Below are 17,420 nucleotides of genomic sequence, written 5' to 3' on the forward strand. Positions count from 1 at the left end.
GGGGGCCTGTTCTATTGATGCGACCATTGGCCCCCTTTTACAGGAGTCCCCAGAGGATTGGCTCTCAATGCACCTGTGACAGCCTGTGAACTTTATTTCACACTCTAGCGGTAATGACTTTTTTTGGGGTAGTCATGCAAATCTGAGGTAATTATGTGCAAATTGGCCATGTAGCAATTTCTCAAGATTTACTGGGGGAATTCAGGGCTACTTACCTTACGTCCAGTATGGATACCTGTCTGAGGCAAGTCGAGTCAAGTCCTGCCCAGGAGGAGACCCCCCTTCGAAGGTCTCTTTCATGTCCACCACTCTCTAGGTTACTGGAAACACGGGACATTTCTGGAGCTGCTAATAATAGCTTAAAAAATAAATAGCTTACATTTTTTTAAACAGTGAAGTTCAGAGGGGTTAAGTGAAGACTCAGTCCAAATCTTCCAGTGTCAAGTATACTGACTTCTTCCACAACATACCAAATTGCCTACTAAGAGTCAGTGTGTGACTGTTCCTTCTCTGGTGCCATCACCCAGATCCTAGTTGTCTGGTTTTACTTTCCTCGCCTTCCCCAAACCCCAGACCCAGACCCAGAGTGCTGGCACCAAACTGCCCTCTCCTTCTAGAACCTTCTCCTCTCCTCCCCTGGATTATCCACTCTCCACTGACTTTTGCCTTTCTATTTCAGGAGCTCTCCCCAGGACGAAGAGAAGAATATGACATTTTAGATAAGAGAAGAGGCCGTGACCCAGAGATGGGAGGAAAACAGGTGCCAAATTCCCCTCTTTCTGTGGCTTCCTTTGTTCCTGCACTGCTCACTCTGGGGCTTTGCCCTCTGTTCCCATGATGTTTTTTCCTCCCTGTGTTCATTCGTTTCTACCTTGTGCCGATCAGAGGCAGACTGTCCCTCTCTCACCTCATTGCCAGGCTCCCCTCCAAATGATTGATTATTATGGGATTCAAGCAGCTCCTCAGGAGGAATTAATCCTCATCCTCTATCCACCCACCCATGGTGATGTTCTGGACCCACCATCAGTGAGCCTTGATTTTATTCATTAGCAGTGCTGAATTATTATTCCCATTGTCAGCCAGTCAGTCAGTACTCATGTAACACCTACTCTGGGCCATGTGTTAAGCACTGGGGATGCACAGAAAGGTTCCCCCAGAACTGGAGAAGGTCACAATCCAATGTGACTAGAGACCCAGGCTCCATCGTGACTGTGAAATCAATAAGGTCCCGGTTATGGAACAGAGCAAAGCTGACTGGCCTGATTTAGGGATAATTCCTCATCATTCAGATTTCTTGAGTGTCTTAAGGCCTGTCAAGAGATTGTCTTCCAAAGTTGTAAGGTAGGTGGTACAAAAATTACTGTGAGATCCTATATGTAAAGCACCTGGCATAAACATGAATGCTTCCTATTACAAGCACTGTTGTGTACACAGAACAGGATTGTTCGTGAAATTGCAAATGTCTGTTCTGTACAGCTTGCTTTTTCTTTTGAAGTCTATAATAAATTTAGCACGTAACTTTCAAAGCTGTCCTGTTCCTCTGGGCTTTTTTCTTTCTGGCCTTCTTTCAGTTCTCTTTTATACATTTCAAAAGTATAATTCAACCCAGCATTCCTTTTGCTGCACCATGCATGCTTGCCCTCTGGAGCATTTTGGTCTGAGTTTATCATCTTTGTTCCTAAAGAAAGTCAAGAGCTATCGCCCAGCTCCATCCGAAAGCTGTCAGGGTTGGTGTTACTGCCCGGGGTGTGTACACTATTATAATTCTAGGGGAGGGAGAAAGAGAAGGCCGGCTCCTTGGTGAGCATCAAAGCTTTCTCCTTGTGGTTGTCTAGGCTGCTCTAATAGGTAGGCTCATGACTTTACAGGGACAAGCCCCATGTGGGGCCTTCTCTCTCCAGCCACATCATGGCCTTGATTTGAGAGATCCAATCTGGTTCATTTTCCCTCAGGGGTGGGGAACCTTGGGTCCTTGGGTGCAGCTTTGGGATTGAGTCCAAGTTTTATAGAACAAATTCTTTGATTAAAGGGATTTGTTCTGTGACGTTTGGGTTCAGTCAAAGGGCTGCACTTGAGGACCTAGAAGGCCACACGTGGCCTCAGGGATGCAGATTCCCCACCCTTGCAACCATTGGTAGACTCTGTCTTTTCCAGTGCTCTTCTGTGAAGGATTTAAATACCCTTCCCGAAGGCTGTCTAGATTCATTTATTTTATATACTTTCCCAGTTCTTAATCATAATTTCTTTCCTCTGTAACCAGCCCTGACTTACCTTGTACGTCGTGTTTGCACACAGTTGTCTCCTTACTGTCTCCCCCGTGAGACTGTGAGCTCCTTTGCCTTTCTTTGACTCCCCACCATTCGGCACAGTGTCTGGAGCTTATTGAAAATACTTGATCAACGGACTGACACACTGAGAGTTAGGATTTTCTGTCCACAAGAGGCACATTTATGTAAATTAAAATATAAATGTATACAAATAACGAGAGCAAATATTTAGGCAGTGCTTCCGAAGGGCCAAGTGCCTTATAATTACCGTCTGGTTTGATCTTCACAACAATCCTGGGAGGCAGATGCTATGACGATTATCCCCACTTTATAGCTGAGGAAACTGAGGCAAACAGAGGTGAAGTGACTTGCCTAAGGTACACCATTAATAAGGAACTGAGGCCTGACTTGATGTTGGGTCTTCCTGACTCCAGGCTGATCTCTATCCACTGCCCCGCACAGCCCAGATTTCTGTTGTTTGCTGTTGTTGGAGGGGGAGCATATATTATTTGGGAGCAAGCAGTGTTTAACTCTGGTAGCTTGGAGAAGACATTGGCAGCCCCATTAACTGGGGACATGAGGATAAAGGGTCAGTGGCAGAGGGCCTGAGGGCAGCAACCAAAATATGCTGGAGAAGCAAGCCTACACCTGCTTTGCAAAAAGAGACTACAGATGCCATGTTTGCCTCCTAAGAGATCTCCTGGAATGGCCAGGTGTGCTGCGAGGAGGGTCAATGAATCTTTCTCATTGAATGTGGTCCAGAGAGCATGCAAATAATTATGTACTTACAAGATAAAGACAGAAGTAATCTTAGAGGGTTGGCAGCAGCAAGAGGATTGGAAAAGTCCTCCTGTAGAAAGTTGGACTGAGGGAAATCTTGAAGGAAGCTCTGAAAGCCAAGAGATAGAGGTGAGGAAGGGGAGCATCCCAGGCATGCGGCACAGCCAATGCAAATGCCTGGAATCAGGAGATGAAGTTTTGTGATTTAGAACCAGAAGGGACATCAGAAATATTAGGTATTCCCCATACACCCTTCCCATATTTTACAGAAGAAACTGAGGCCCTGCTCATCCAGCAGATTTGGTTATCCAACCAAAGTCTCCTGTCTCCAAATTGAAAGTTCTTTGGAGGCAATGTGGCCTAGTGGATAGACCACTGCACTTAGAGTTAGGAAGACCTAGGACCCTTGGTAGCTATGTGGTCCTGGGTAGTAAGTCTTCAGCTTTCTCTTCTGCAAAATGGATATAACACTACACCTACCATATAGGACGGTTACAAGGATCAAATGTTAACATAAAATGATTTTTGTACTGCAAAACATTATGAAAATGTCAGCTCATTGCACATTATACTTCATAAAACTGTTGCCTCTGCTGCCTCTTCAGATGCTGACAGTCACCTAGTAAAGGAAGCAATCATGCCCATTTTATAGATGGCCAAACAGGGTCAGAGAGGCCAAGAAACATGTTCAAGGTCACATGAATGGTCAGTGGTATTACTGAACTTCTCATGGAAGTTGGTTCCAGCCAAGCAGTAGGTTCCAAAAGTTGTTATTGTGGGGAAGGGAGTTTTCTGACATCCATTCCAAATGAATGAGTTTTGGGATTTTTAACATGTCTAGCCACAGGTAGGGCAGATACCCTCTGCCCCTTCTACTTGCCTCAACCCACCCCCATTCTATATATCCCACTTTTCTTGATAAGAAACCCTACCTGCACCCACCCCCATATCTTACATACAAGAACTCCCGTGTAGCACCTGGTTATGTCTGGTAACCCAGCCCCTTGCTGGTTTCCTGGATGTCATTCTGGAGGTGTTCTCTCTGATGCTAATCTCCCCCTGAGTGGGGGGACCTGGCGGTGAAAACAAGGGTAAACAACCACAAGGAGAGAGCATATTGCTATGCACAAAGGAGTATGGCTTCTCTTTCTTCCTCCCTAGAAGGCAGAGGATGACCACATTGGATAGCAGCACTAATATGCTTTGGGGTTGAGTTGAGTTTGCAAATGGTTCTTGACTTACGATGGTCACACTGAGTTAGACCACAGTTCCATCCACTCAGGGGCTCTTTCTTTAGTAATGGCACCAAAGAACCATAGGTATCATCAATTTAGAGCTGGAAGGAAATTTAGAACTCATCTAGTCTAATTCAGTTTACAGCTAAAGAAACTGAGGTCTGGAAAGGTTGTGATTTGCTTGGAGTGTCACAAGTAAAAAGTGGTATATCTAGACTTGAACCCTGGTCCCTTAATCAGGGCGACTAAGTGGCACAGTGGATAGAGCACCAGGCCTGGAGTCAGGAAGACCTGAATTCAAATCCAACCTCAGACACTTTCTAGCTGTGTGACCCTGGGCAAGTTTCTTAACTTTGTTTGCCTCAGTTTCCTCATCTGTAAAATAAGCTGGAGAAGGAAATGGAAAACCTCCCCAAGATCTCTGCTGAGAGAACCACGAATGGAATCCCAGAGTGTTGGACATGACTGAATGACTGAATAATATAAGTACAGCTAGCTGCAGAGTCTCATACTAGAGCCTGAAGGAGATACAACATTTGGATAGGACAGATTTTGCGGTCTCATGGAACTTAGCTATTAGTTAATAAACATATATTAAGTGCATACCTTGTGCCAGGCACTGTGATAAGTATTCTGGATACAAAGAAAGGCAAAAGACAGTCACTGCCTTATAGGAGTTTGCAGTCTAATGAGAGAATCAACATGCAAACAGTTATTTACAAACAAGCTATAAAATAGGAAATAATCAACAGAAAGAAGGCCCTAGAATGAAGAAGGATTGGGAAGGGTTTCCTGGAGGGGGTGGGATGATAGCTGGAGCTTGAAGGAAGCCAAGAGGCAGAAATAGGGAGAGTCACGTAAGCTAAAAGAACTTGGGAGCAAAAGTAGCTTCCCGGGTAAGGGATGTTCCCAAACATCCCCGACTCCATAGCCACCTGTTATGGATCTGTCATACATGGAGTTAGCTAAAGTTGCTTTTTAAAGGCAAGCTTTCTGCCTTGGCTGCGCTCAGATCAGCAGGGTCATGGGAGGGGCTTTCTCTGAGTGCCTCTCACCAACACAGGGTGTCATTCAAAGAAGAGGGAGAAAAATGGAGACATGACCAGTCAAAGCAGCTTGAGCCCAAATCGTGAGTGTCTGATGGCGGGTATGGAGACACAGAGTTAACCCCACTTGCCAGCTCAGTCTCCCTTCAAAGATGATTGCTAATCATTGGAGTCTATGGAGAAGCAAGGGCTTCCCATCCCAAAGAGGCAGGAACAACTCCATGCGCTAAAGACACAACCATCGATTGAATTCCCCTCTGCGTGCGAAGAGATCTCTCCCCACTTCTGACCTTTTTTTTGTTCTTTTCTCTTGGCAGAGAAGGAAGAATCCTACAGAAAGCGTCTACAATGTGAGTAGGGGAAAGTAAAATATATCTATGTTCCATAATTATTTTCAGCCATCCCCAAATGATGGGCACCTAGTGTGCTTTTTGGGGCAGGGGTTTGGGACTGTAAGGGGAGGCCATGTGGGGAAAAAGTGGGTCAGGGCATGGAGAGAGCTGAATTCAATTCAATTCAACAAATGCTTAAAATACATTTTATTCATCCCTTTTTAAAAATATCACAATCAATGTAATCTTCCCCTCCCCAATGATTTAATCCTCCTTTAGGAAAAACAAATAATTAAGCAAAATGCCCAGTACAGGGACAGTATATACAATATCCAGTCCTAATAGTCCCCAGCCTCTCTGCCTTCAGGGAGATGTGTGTTTCATTATCTATTCTCAGGAGGCCTTTACTGGGTTTTCAGTTACTCAGAATTCAACTTCCTTTTAGTGGTGTTTTCATTTTGTTGGAGTCACGTATGTTTGCAGCATAGGAGGAGAGAATAGAGGGTTGGAGGAAGAGTTACAGAACCACACTGGGAAAGCAGTTAACAAGACTTAACTGCTACTCAAAAGAGAAGAGAACAGGTGCCAATGGGAAAAATCTTGGTGTGTGACTCATAGTCTGAGGGCAGCGCACAGTAGGGACAGCTTCAGATGTGCAACTGGGCTATGATTCTTGCACTGCAGTCAAGGCCCAAAGTACCTTGAGGCTCAAATTTAATTAGTGATTTAGATAAACTTGGCACTAATAGTTGACTGCATCCATAGGGCAAGATAACAGAATTGGTGAAATAAGGGCATTTTCTGAATTGCCTAATGAGTGAAGAATGAAGAACAGGGACCCAGGAAACTTAATGATAATTGTTCCAGCCATCAAGAGGCTGGGGAAGTAAGGATGAGAATGCTCAGTGCCCAGGTCATATGTGCATCCTCAGGGTTGGGGCCAAACCTGTCAAACTAATTTTTACTAGCTCATAATCGTTCTCTTGGTCTGCTCATTTCATTTTACATCAGTTCATAGTAATTTCCTTGTGTTTCTCTGAATTCCTCATGTCCATTACTTATTACTGTACAATACTCCATTACATTCACATGCCTTATTTTTTTCAACCTTCCCCAATTGATGGGCACCCAGTTTGTGTCCAGCTCTTTGCTACTACAAGGAGTGGTTGCCATGACTATTTTGCTAATTATGGGAATTTTGTTTCTGCGTTCTACCTCCTTGGAGGTCAATAAGGGAATCTCTGGGTCAAAAGTTATGGTCATTTTAGTCACTTTCTTTATATAATTCCAAATTACTATCTAGAGTGGTTGGATCAGTTTGCAGCTTTACCAATAGTGAAGCAGAGTTCACTAACATCGTATTGAGTGGGTACCATATGTGAGACCTGGTCCCGATGCTTCCAGGCATTTAGCTTTTCTTCATTCCATTATCCCTTCACTTTCCTGACTCTCTTTTCTATTCCCTGGGGTCAAACACCAGGAATCATCAAATTTTAGAACAGAAAGGGATCTTGGGGATTATATTGTCAAAACCCTTCAGGTTACAGATGAGGAAACTAAGACTCAGAGAACTTAATTGATATGCCTGAAGTCACACAGGTCATGGGTCACAGAGCTGAGATTCTAATCCAGGTTCCTTTGATGCTAAATTCGTCATTTTAACTGCTTCTTAACTGCATCAGAATCTGTTCATAGAAAGCCCAGTGAAAGAGTTGAACTAGATGAGCTGAGGTCCCTTCTGACTCTTATTCTTGACTTGACTCATTTGCTGTGGACTGAAGACCTCTTTTCTCTGTCCAACATCTCCCATCCCTCAGCTCCATTAATGATAAGGCGAGGGGTGGCTGTCAGGTAGGTGAGGGGAGGTTCTTCAGTGGAAATGAATCCTGGTTAGAGAGAAAGGTCCCTGGCACACCAAAATATTCAGGGCAGCACTTGTAATAGCAAGGAACTGGAAACAAAATAGAAGTCCATTGATTGGGGAAAAGGCTGAACACACTGTGGTACATGAATGTAGAGGTATATCACTGTGCCATCAGAAATTATAAACATGAAGGATTCTGAGGAGAATAAATCAATCAAAGAGTGTTTATTAAGGGCTGGGGATGCATATTAAAACAGACCCTGGTCCTCAATGAGTGCATATTCTGATGGGGGGGACACAATATGTAGATAACTAGGGACACACACATACATGTATATATGTATATACACACATGTGTGCATACACACAAGTATATATGTACAGTCTATACATGTGCCTATGCACATGTGTGTATATATGTGTGTACACATTCACACACATATGTATATATGTGTATGTTGAATAGATTATATACATATATATTCTGATGGGGCAACATGTCAGTAACTAAGGAAATATATACATATATGTATATACACATGCATATATGTAAATAATTAGGGAGCTATAGACAGAAATATGTCTATAGCTCCTTAGTTATTTACATACTGTCTCCCCCACACACGTTGTGTTTGTGTATATGTATGTGTGTGCATATGTGTGTGCATGTGTGTGTGTAATCTATACACAGTAGAAGGGAGATAATCTGAGAAGGGAAGGGACTGGCAATGGAGATCCTAGGAACAGTCTTATGAAGAAGGTGGGCTTTGAGATGAGCCTTGAAGAAAGCCAGGGAAACCAGAAGGTGGCGGTGAGGTGGGAGACCATTCTAAGTACTGGGAACAAGCCAGTCATGGAGTCCGAGTTGTGTGAAAGGAACAGTAAATTGGTCAGTATGTCTGGCTCATAGAATGCATGGAGCTGAGTCAGGTATAAGAAGACTGAAAAAATAGGAAGGGGACCAGATATGAAGAGTTTTAAATATCAAACAGAGGACTTTATCTGGAGATAAGGTGGAACCAATGGAGTTTGTTGAGTGTGCGGGTGGGGGAGTGCAAGCAGAGCAACATTTTAGAAAAATCACTTTGCAGTTGGGAGGAGGGTGGATTGGAGCAGGGATGAGGCAGGGAGACCAATGAGAAGGCTATGACAGTAGCCCAGGTGAGAGGAAATGAGCACCTGAACTAGGGTGGTAGCTATGTGAGAAGAGAGATTACGTATAGAAGAGATATTGTGAAGATGAAAACAACATTTGGCAACTGATTGGATGTGGGGGGTGAATGAGAGGGAGTAATTGAGATTAACGTAGAGGGTGCAAGCCTGGATGACTGGGAGGACAATGGTATCTCAACAGTAACCGGAAAGTTGGGAAGAGGGGAAGGTTTGTGGGGAAAGATAATGTGTTGGGTTTTAGACATGTTGACTTCAAGATGTCTATGGGACATCCCGTTTGAGATGTCAAAAAGTCAGTTCATAATGTATGACTATAGCTTAGGAGAAAGACATATAAATTTAGGAATCATATGCAGAGAGATGATGATGAAACCCATGGAAGTTCCTGAGATCACTAAGTAAAATAAAATAGATGAAGGAGAAGAGGGCCCAGGACGGACCCATGGTTAGTAGGAGTAAAGGAGACTAAATGTGGTTAGACACATAGCAAGAGAATCAGGAGAAAACAGCGTCCTAAAAACTTAGAGAAGAAAGAGTATCCAGGAGGGGAGAGTGATCCACAGTGTTGAATGCTGCAGAGAGGTCAAGAAGGATGAGTATTGAGAATAGATCTGACAATTAGGAGATCACTGGTAACTTTGGACAGAGCAGTTTCAGGTGAATGATGAAGCCAGAAGCTAGATCGCAAAGGCTTAAAAGAGGGAGGGAAGAAAAAGTAGAGGCAGTGATTGCGACTTTCTCAAGGAGTTGAGCTGAGGAGAGATATAGGATGAGAGCTTGAAGGAATGATCAGATCAAGTGAGGGCTTTTTAAGTGATGGGGAAACATGAGTATATCTGCAGGTAGGGGGAGAGAATACAAATTAGAGAGAGAATGGGGGTGATAGTAGGGAGAAGATGAGAAGGGGTGGAATCAAAGATGCTGGAAGAGAAGTTTGCTTTGATAAAGAAAAGGGCACCGCTTCATATGAGAAAGTGGAGGAAGGTGTCTGAGTGATGTGAGATGAGGTGGAGGGAAGAAGAGGGAGTGAGTCGTGAATGGACTCAGCTTTTTTCAGTGAAGTATGGGGCCAGGTCCTCGGCAGAGAGGGTGAGAGAAGGGGGATTTCATGGGGGGCATGAGGGGAGATGAGAAGGTTTGGAATAGCTGCTGCATAGGGTAGGACAGAGTGAATCAATTAGAGATGAGTAGAAAGATTGCCTTTCTGCAGCGAGGGGCCTGGTAGAGATGATGAAACATAAATTCCTAGGGGACCAAATGACACGATCTCATTTCTCCAGCTCTGCTCGGCAGCATGTACGTAGATTCAAAGGCAGATGCAAGGAGAAATCCAGCGTTGAGGTTTGGCAAGGCACAATAGGACAAAGGGCAAGGGGTTTGAGAGGACAGGATAGCGTAGAGTTGAATTGGTCCACCAAGAGGTCAAGACAGGAAGGAAAGAGTATAATAAGTGAAGGACTGATGGCCTAAGAAAGAAACTGAGGGAATGGGTGTCACAATGAGGACGAAGAACAGGATTTGGAGTTGTAAAGCATATGGAAGGCTGGAACAGTAAAAGCAGATGTTCAGATAAAGGAATTTCAGAGTTCATGAACACAGAAATGGAACAACTGCAGGCGATGCTGAGGTCAAGAGTTGACCATCTCTTGTGTGTAGTTGAGGTCATGGGAACTGAGTGGATTGAGTACCTGGGAAGTTAGAGTATCTAAAGATTATGTGTATGTTGAAGTCAAAGGATAGAAACTAGAGCAGGTGGGTTTTGGTCAGTAAGTCAATTAACAAGCATTTACTAAGTTCTTACTGTATGGCAGGAACTAAGCACTAGGAATGTAAAAAAAAAAGACAAAAACAGTCTCTGGTCTGGAGATAATATGTGAATAACTAGATACGTACGAGATATATATGAAATAGACTGAAGGGAATCTGAGACAGGAAGGCAATCGCCTATGGGGGACCAGGAAAGTTCAGGACTTGCAAGTTCAGGGCTGGTAGAAAAGTGTCCAGTTAGCTGAGCCAAAGAAATAGCCAGCCTAGGAAGGATGTTTAGAGAGGATTTGGCTGCGTACAGATGAGTGTGATATGGAGTAAAGGAGAGGAGACTTCAGTCTCATTGCATCTTATCTGGGTTGTTCTGCTGAGCTTAGCTCAGAGTGAGAAGGGCTAAGGGAAGCCTCAAAGACAAGGCTGAGGAGGAAAGAGTAAATGGAGAAGGAAGCAAGGGGAAGGAAGTAAACTGTGAAATGCTCTCGGAGATAGGATTGGGGGTTTGGGAAGGAGGGGAATGCCATTTTTCACATTAAGAATTTTCTTTCTTTTCCTTCCTCCTCCCAACACTGCTGCGTCCCAGGCACTGCAGAAAGACAAGATGGCGGATGCATACAGTGAGATTGGAATGAAAGGAGAGGTGAGTGCTGTAATTATTCTCTCTCTCTTAGGGCCTGGAGGGCGATTAGGCTAGAGAAATTTCCAAGAAAGTCCCCTAAACGAAAGCCTGTCACAAATGCCTGAAATAAAAATGCACATGGTAGTTTTCAGGTTTTCTATGCAAAAAGACTATATACACATATACATACATATGTGTATATACACACATATATACAAACACATAATATACGTACATACATACATATATACATACATAAACACACGTGTGTGTACATGTATATAGGTATATGTATATACATATATATGTGTGTGTGTGTATATATATTTCTATTTATATATATCATGAGTCCACTGAATTCTGCACCTGTGAGATCCAGTCACATGTTCCTAGAATCTTCCATCCCCAATTTTAAAAAGACACATTCTTAAATGTCTGGGTTGATTGTCTATGTGTCTGGCACATAGATAGGGCAAATCCTGTCATAATCAATGCCACATCTGGTGAGTGCCTCTGTGTAATAAAAACCTTTCCAGTCCCTGGAGAGTGGTTTACCTCTTTGAAATTTCATGAGACAGAATTCCAGGTCAACTCAAGTACTGGCCAATTAACCCTTAGGAAGTCGATATAGCTTCCATTATAGAAGTAGGGGTCTGTGTACCTACCTTATCCAGATGATAGCGAGGCTCTAGCCCTCAAGGATCATAGCTCACCAGAGGATCGCTTGGGTGGGAAGTCTGTTTGTGTCAATAATCTCTTTCTTGGTTCACTTTCACAGAACCAGCGGAGACGAGGCAAAGGAAATGATGTCCTGTACCAGGTAGGGATGATTCTGATTATGGCCTCAATTTAGTTTACTGCCACTTTACCTGCCAAAGATGGGGCACTTCTTGGGGAGGCTTCTGTTCCCAACAGCTTGGGATGGTAGAGGGTGGGGAGGGATTGGAGTTCTCACACACTGGATGTACCAGGTCATCACTGAGATGCTCATTCAGCCTTCTTGGTGATCTTTGTGACTACAGAGAGTACAGATTTGTGGGAGGCTGTGGGTTGGATCCCATCACAATTTACTGAGTACCTATTACGTGCAAAGCACTTTGTGTATCTATGTGTGCCCACACAAGCACCACTTTTCAAACCAGAGAGAATCCACAGGAGGATGTCTAAGTTGGTAAACTAGGAAACCTGAGAATGTTTAAAGGAACCGGGAACATTTAGACTGTAGAAGAAAATCTAAGTTGTCTTCAAATTTGAAGGATTATCATGTGGAAGGCTCATAATCATTCAGTCAATGAGCATTTTTAAAGCACCTACTATATGCCTGCTTAGTACTGTATTTAAACAGCTGGGAACACAAAGATAGGCAAAGAACAGTTCCTGCCTTGGAGGAGCTCACAAGTCTAATGAGAGAGACAATATGCAAACAGTTATGTACTGACAAGATACATACAATATAAACAGGAAATAATCAACAGATGAAAGACACTAGAATTAAGAGGGGTTGGGAATGGCTTGGTAGAAGATGGGATTTAGTTGGGACTTAAAGGAAACCAGGGAAGCCAGTAGGTAGAGATGAAGAGGGAGAGTGTTCCAGGCTTGGGACAGCCAGAGAGAAAATGGCCCTAGTGAGTCCAAACTTTTCATTTTATAGTTAAGGAAGGTGAGGCCAAGTTACTGTCCACAGTCACCTGCCAGGGTTGCTGATGCCTGGTGAGGAAGTACCCCCAGATTAACACTGTCACCAGCGCCAACAGGGGGAGCAAGGTAGGAAGCATCTCCATGAACACTGGGACAAAGTACCCATCTCCCTACCCTAGTTATAGGTCTGTTAACATGGGCATCAGAGATTAGACAAACATCTCAGAGGATCACAGCCAGAGCTAGGTGGCGCGGTGGCTAGGGTTGGATTAGTGATCAGAAAGATGCGAGTTTGAATCTTGCCTTGGACACTTCCTAGGTGTGTGACTGAGCAAATTAACTCATCTTTTCTCAGTCTGTTTCCTCCTCTATAAGATGGCAATCAAAAGCCCTCCCAGGGTTCTTGTGAAGATCAAATGAGAGAATGTTTGTAAAGCACTTCGAAAACCTAACAGTGTTATGCAAATGCTTTTGATTGTTTATTATCATTATTATTTAAAACTGGAAAGAATTTGGAGATTGTTGAATCCAATCCTCTCTTTTTACAAATGAGGAAATGAAGGCTCAGAGTGTTTAAATGATTGCCTATGGTCACATAACTTAGGAAGTGTCAAAGCAGCAATTTTTTTAAACCTAAATTGTCCAACTCTAAGACAACTGGTACCTCCACTTCCTGGCCAATAGAAGGAGAAGAAATGGAAGCAGTGTCAGATTTTATATTCTTGGGCTTCAAAGATCCAGTGGCAACCATGAAAATAAAAGACGTTTCCTCCTTGGAAGGAAAGTTATGACAAGTCTGGACCACATTCTAAAAAGCAGAGATGTGACCTTGCTAACAAAGGTTCATACAGTCAAAGCTCGGGTTTTTCCAGCAGCAACATATGGCTATGAGAGCTGGACTATAAGGAAAGCTGAGGACTGGAGAATCAACACTTTCAAATTATGGTGCTGGAGAAGACTTTTGAGAGACCATTGGACAGGAAAAAGATCAAATCAGTCAATACTTAAAGAAATTAATTTAGACTATTTGCTGGAAGGTGAAATATTGAAGGTGAAGCTTAAATACTTTGGCCACAAAATGGGAAGATAAGACTCATTGGAAAAATACCCTGATGATGGGGAAGATGAAACAAAAGGAGAAGAGGATGGCAGAGAATGGATAGTGTCATGGATACAACAAACATGAACTTGGGCAGACCGAGATTTAGCGGTCGGTAGAAGAGCGGCATGCTATTGGCATATGGAGAGTCATGAAGAGTTGGACACAACTGAACAACAAAAGCTCCATAAATTTTATCCAAACTCAGACTTGAATTCATGGTGCAGGGGAAGGATCTTTGGATTTGAATCCTGGTTCTTTCTGGGTAACCTTGGTCAGGTCACTACCTCTTTCAGGCTCAGTTTCCTCTTCTATAAAATGGGAGAGTCCAACTATATGAAATCTAAGGTTTCTTCTAGTATTAAGTCTATGAGTCTATGATTTTAAAAGTCTTCTTTACCAGGGTTGAATTATCTGGGTTCCATAGGCATAGCTCACATGTATGTATATAATATTTTATGGTAGAAAATGTGGTCTCCAAAGCAGCCCTTTGATATAGGTGGTACATATATGGTTATTTCCAATATACATAATTTATAAATGGATCTCAGGGGGATCCAAGTTTGCAGCGACAGTGTCAGAATCTGACTTCAAGACCTGAGATCGTTCCCCTACATCACAACAGAACTGCCTCTTTCTGGACAGTGTTGGACATCTGCAGACTGGACCTCCTTTCTTCTGTCTCTCAGAGGCAACAGGAGTGGGAGGAAAAGAAGGGAGAGAGAAGAGAAAGGAAAGGGAAAAAAAACCCCAAGAAAATGGCAGCTTTCACAGGCAGTACTATTATAGTCAAGTACTTAATTTATGCAATTAGCTGCAATTGATTTTGCAAATAAGACCCAACGTACCTGCAGGCATTTCAAATACAGTCCCCAGGGTCTTCCCTCCTCTCCACTTCCTCCCCTACCCCAAGCTGTTCCAACAGTTTTCGCAAATGCTTCTTCTAAGTATCAGAGTCCTGGGTTGCCTTACCAGGCTTCTTTAATGTGCGTATGAAACAAAAGTCTCCACCAAGATTGGGGATGTGGCTATGGTGTGGTGGAGGCCTTGGGGATCAGACCAGACTGGGGAGGCACTCTGAAAACAGGGGTAGTCTAAGCCTCTTTGTCCCACATGGTCTCCTGGGGCCCATCTTCCTCCAAGATGGTAACACCTTTGAGAAGCCCCAGCTGTTCCATCCAGATCCATGCAATTGAAGGGTCATAGGACCAGGGCTGCAGTCCCAGATCTGCTATTTCCTGGATGAGTGACCTCTGGCCAGTCACTTCTCATATCTGGGCTCCAGTTTCTTCCCTTCTAAGAGCAAGGGGCTGGACAAGATGAACTCTGAGGCTCTTCCCAGATGCCATCTTGCTAGGTCACAGAAGGAAGTAGTGCTAAAGCAGAGTATGGCTCAGTCACCTTTGGGAGGGATCTGTTTCAATTGTGTCCAACTCTTGGTGACCCCATTTGGGGTTTTCTGGCAAAGATACCAAAGTGGTTTGCCATTTCCTTTTCCAGCTCATTTTATAGATGAGGAAACTGAGGCAAACAGGGTCACACAGCTAGGAAGTGCCTGAGATTGGATTTGAACCCTGGTCTTCTTGACTCTGGACCTGGTGTGTGTGCCTTAGCTGTCCCATTTAGATTGGTCCCCTCCACCCTTATTCCAGTTAGGCTTCTCTCTGATAAAGCTCGATAGGAGGAAGGCCTCTAGGCCTTTGAATCCTGTCTGACTCAGCATCTATTGGGTAAAGAACATGGCAAGGAATGTAAGAATCTAATCCCAAAGGTCAGAGCAGAAAGGTCCCAAGGCCAGAGACTCTGCCACAGCTACTTCAAGGACTTGTACTACAGACAAGAAATTTTCTATGAATAAAGCATCAGACAGGGAGTAGACTTTGGAGCCAAGAAGACCTGCATTCAAATCTCCCCTCTGAGACTTCCTGTCAGTGTGACCCTGGGGCAAGTGCTAAACTATATTTCTAAAGCTATATTTTGCTCAGAAAATGCTGACTTGCATTGGTAGAGGGAATTTCATCACCAGGGAGTTCCCTAGGTCAATGAAATTACAGGTTTAATCCCATCCCTATCCTATAATTTTACAGCATTTGCTTAGCTTCTGTTCATCTTCAGTCCTTGTGAAGCCAGACCGTTTCTTCTCCAAACTCTATGTCCCTTCTGTGATCTGTCTTGGTGTTTTCTACGCAACAGGTGATTCATAAACGTTTCTGGAGTTTTGTTTCTTTCCCACTGAGAAGACTTCAGCTGTCTTCTCAGCTCAGTGCTGCTTAGACTCTGATGGCTGCAAGTTGGGGAGAAGGGGATTCAGGGAATCCAGCTCTTCTCACCATCTCTTTCTGCTTTCCCCAGGGCCTCAGTCCAGCCACCAAGGACACCTATGATGCTCTCCACATGCAGCCCCTGCCTCCTCGTTAACAAGAACAACCATCACTGCTCCACTGACCAGGTTTGCCAGGACGCAGCATTTAAAACCGACCCCCACCAAGAAAAAAAATCTCTCTTGTTTCCCAGCAACCAAAATGGCCTCTCTTTACCTGTGGGATGAACCTCAAATTAATGTTTGGCCATGTCTAACTCCTTTCCTCAGTGAGCCTGCCTTTGAATATTTCAGGAATTTCCAGCCTCAAGGATTAGGATTTTGTAGTAATAATAGTAACAGTTTATATTTCTGAAAAGATTTACCAAGCACTCTTCTCACCACCACTGTTCAGGGTTCAAGTATCATTAGCCCCTCTGTAGTGGATCAATCAACAATTATTAAGTTCTAGCCAAAGCATCAGCAGAGAGAGCTCTGTGCTACGAGAAGCTCTGGAAGATTTGGTTGCAGGTCTTCTCCAGGCTTGGCCCGTGTTTCCCTGGGACTCAGTACTCGTTTGTGTGGTGGATGAACGTTCCATCCCACAGAGGTGCTGTTCGCTTCTACTGCGTAAAGCCTTCAGAGAGGCTGGAGGTATTTGTTGGTGTTGAGTCTGCACCGTCTCCCTCATAGGATTGATTAGATTATCTCCCTTTGCTGTACATTTGGCTTCCCTGCTTTGCTCCTCCCTCCTCCCCATTTTCATTTTTGTTGCCCCCCTCTTCCTATTTTAAAGTGATTTGTCTGTTGTAAGGCCATAGAGTTAGTGCCTTTGGAAATCATCTGTTGGGCTCCTTCATTTTACAGAATGAAGAAAGTGAGATCCAAGAGAGCAGGTGACTTTCCTGGTGTCCCAGGAATCTAAATTCAAACTTGGGCCCTGTGTCTTCCAATACTTCCTGTGAAAGGTCTCTATGGGGGGGGGGGGGGGGGGGGTCAGGTGATATGGTCCATGCCAATATGTAGCAATCGAAATAGGATGAGGGTGGGAGGTGGGGAGTTGGGAGAAGAAATCATAGTAGCTTGGGCAGAATCCTACAGGAACAGGAATGGGGAATGTAGGAGAAGGATTAAGACCAGTATCATGAAGGCATTGATGGATAATCCAACACCTCATGGATGTGTAAAAATTATTTCTGATGATGACACAACTCTGGAGAAAAAAATGGAAGAGGAACCAACTGGAACTAATGTAAATGTCATAGATGGGGAATCTGACATTTGGCCTTCTGGTTTTTATTTAT

The 17,420-nt window shown here is 43.8% G+C and overlaps 1 protein-coding gene across 1 annotated transcript in view; it reads left to right on the forward strand.

The window, feature by feature from the left end:
- CD247 (CD247 molecule) overlaps positions 1-16,328 on the forward strand; it is a 94,929-nt gene extending 78,601 nt beyond the window's left edge. Inside the window, exons 4-8 of the mRNA XM_072648740.1 lie at positions 680-760; positions 5,646-5,678; positions 11,045-11,101; positions 11,859-11,900; positions 16,170-16,328. Of these exons, the coding sequence (XP_072504841.1) occupies positions 680-760; positions 5,646-5,678; positions 11,045-11,101; positions 11,859-11,900; positions 16,170-16,235 (279 nt within the window). The 3' untranslated portion in view covers positions 16,236-16,328. The remainder of the gene's footprint in view (positions 1-679; positions 761-5,645; positions 5,679-11,044; positions 11,102-11,858; positions 11,901-16,169) is intronic.
- The last annotated feature ends 1,092 nt before the right edge of the window (positions 16,329-17,420 follow it).

The sequence above is a fragment of the Notamacropus eugenii genome, chromosome 2, assembly GCF_028372415.1.
Source record: "Notamacropus eugenii isolate mMacEug1 chromosome 2, mMacEug1.pri_v2, whole genome shotgun sequence".
NCBI classification, from domain to species: Eukaryota; Metazoa; Chordata; class Mammalia; order Diprotodontia; family Macropodidae; genus Notamacropus; species Notamacropus eugenii.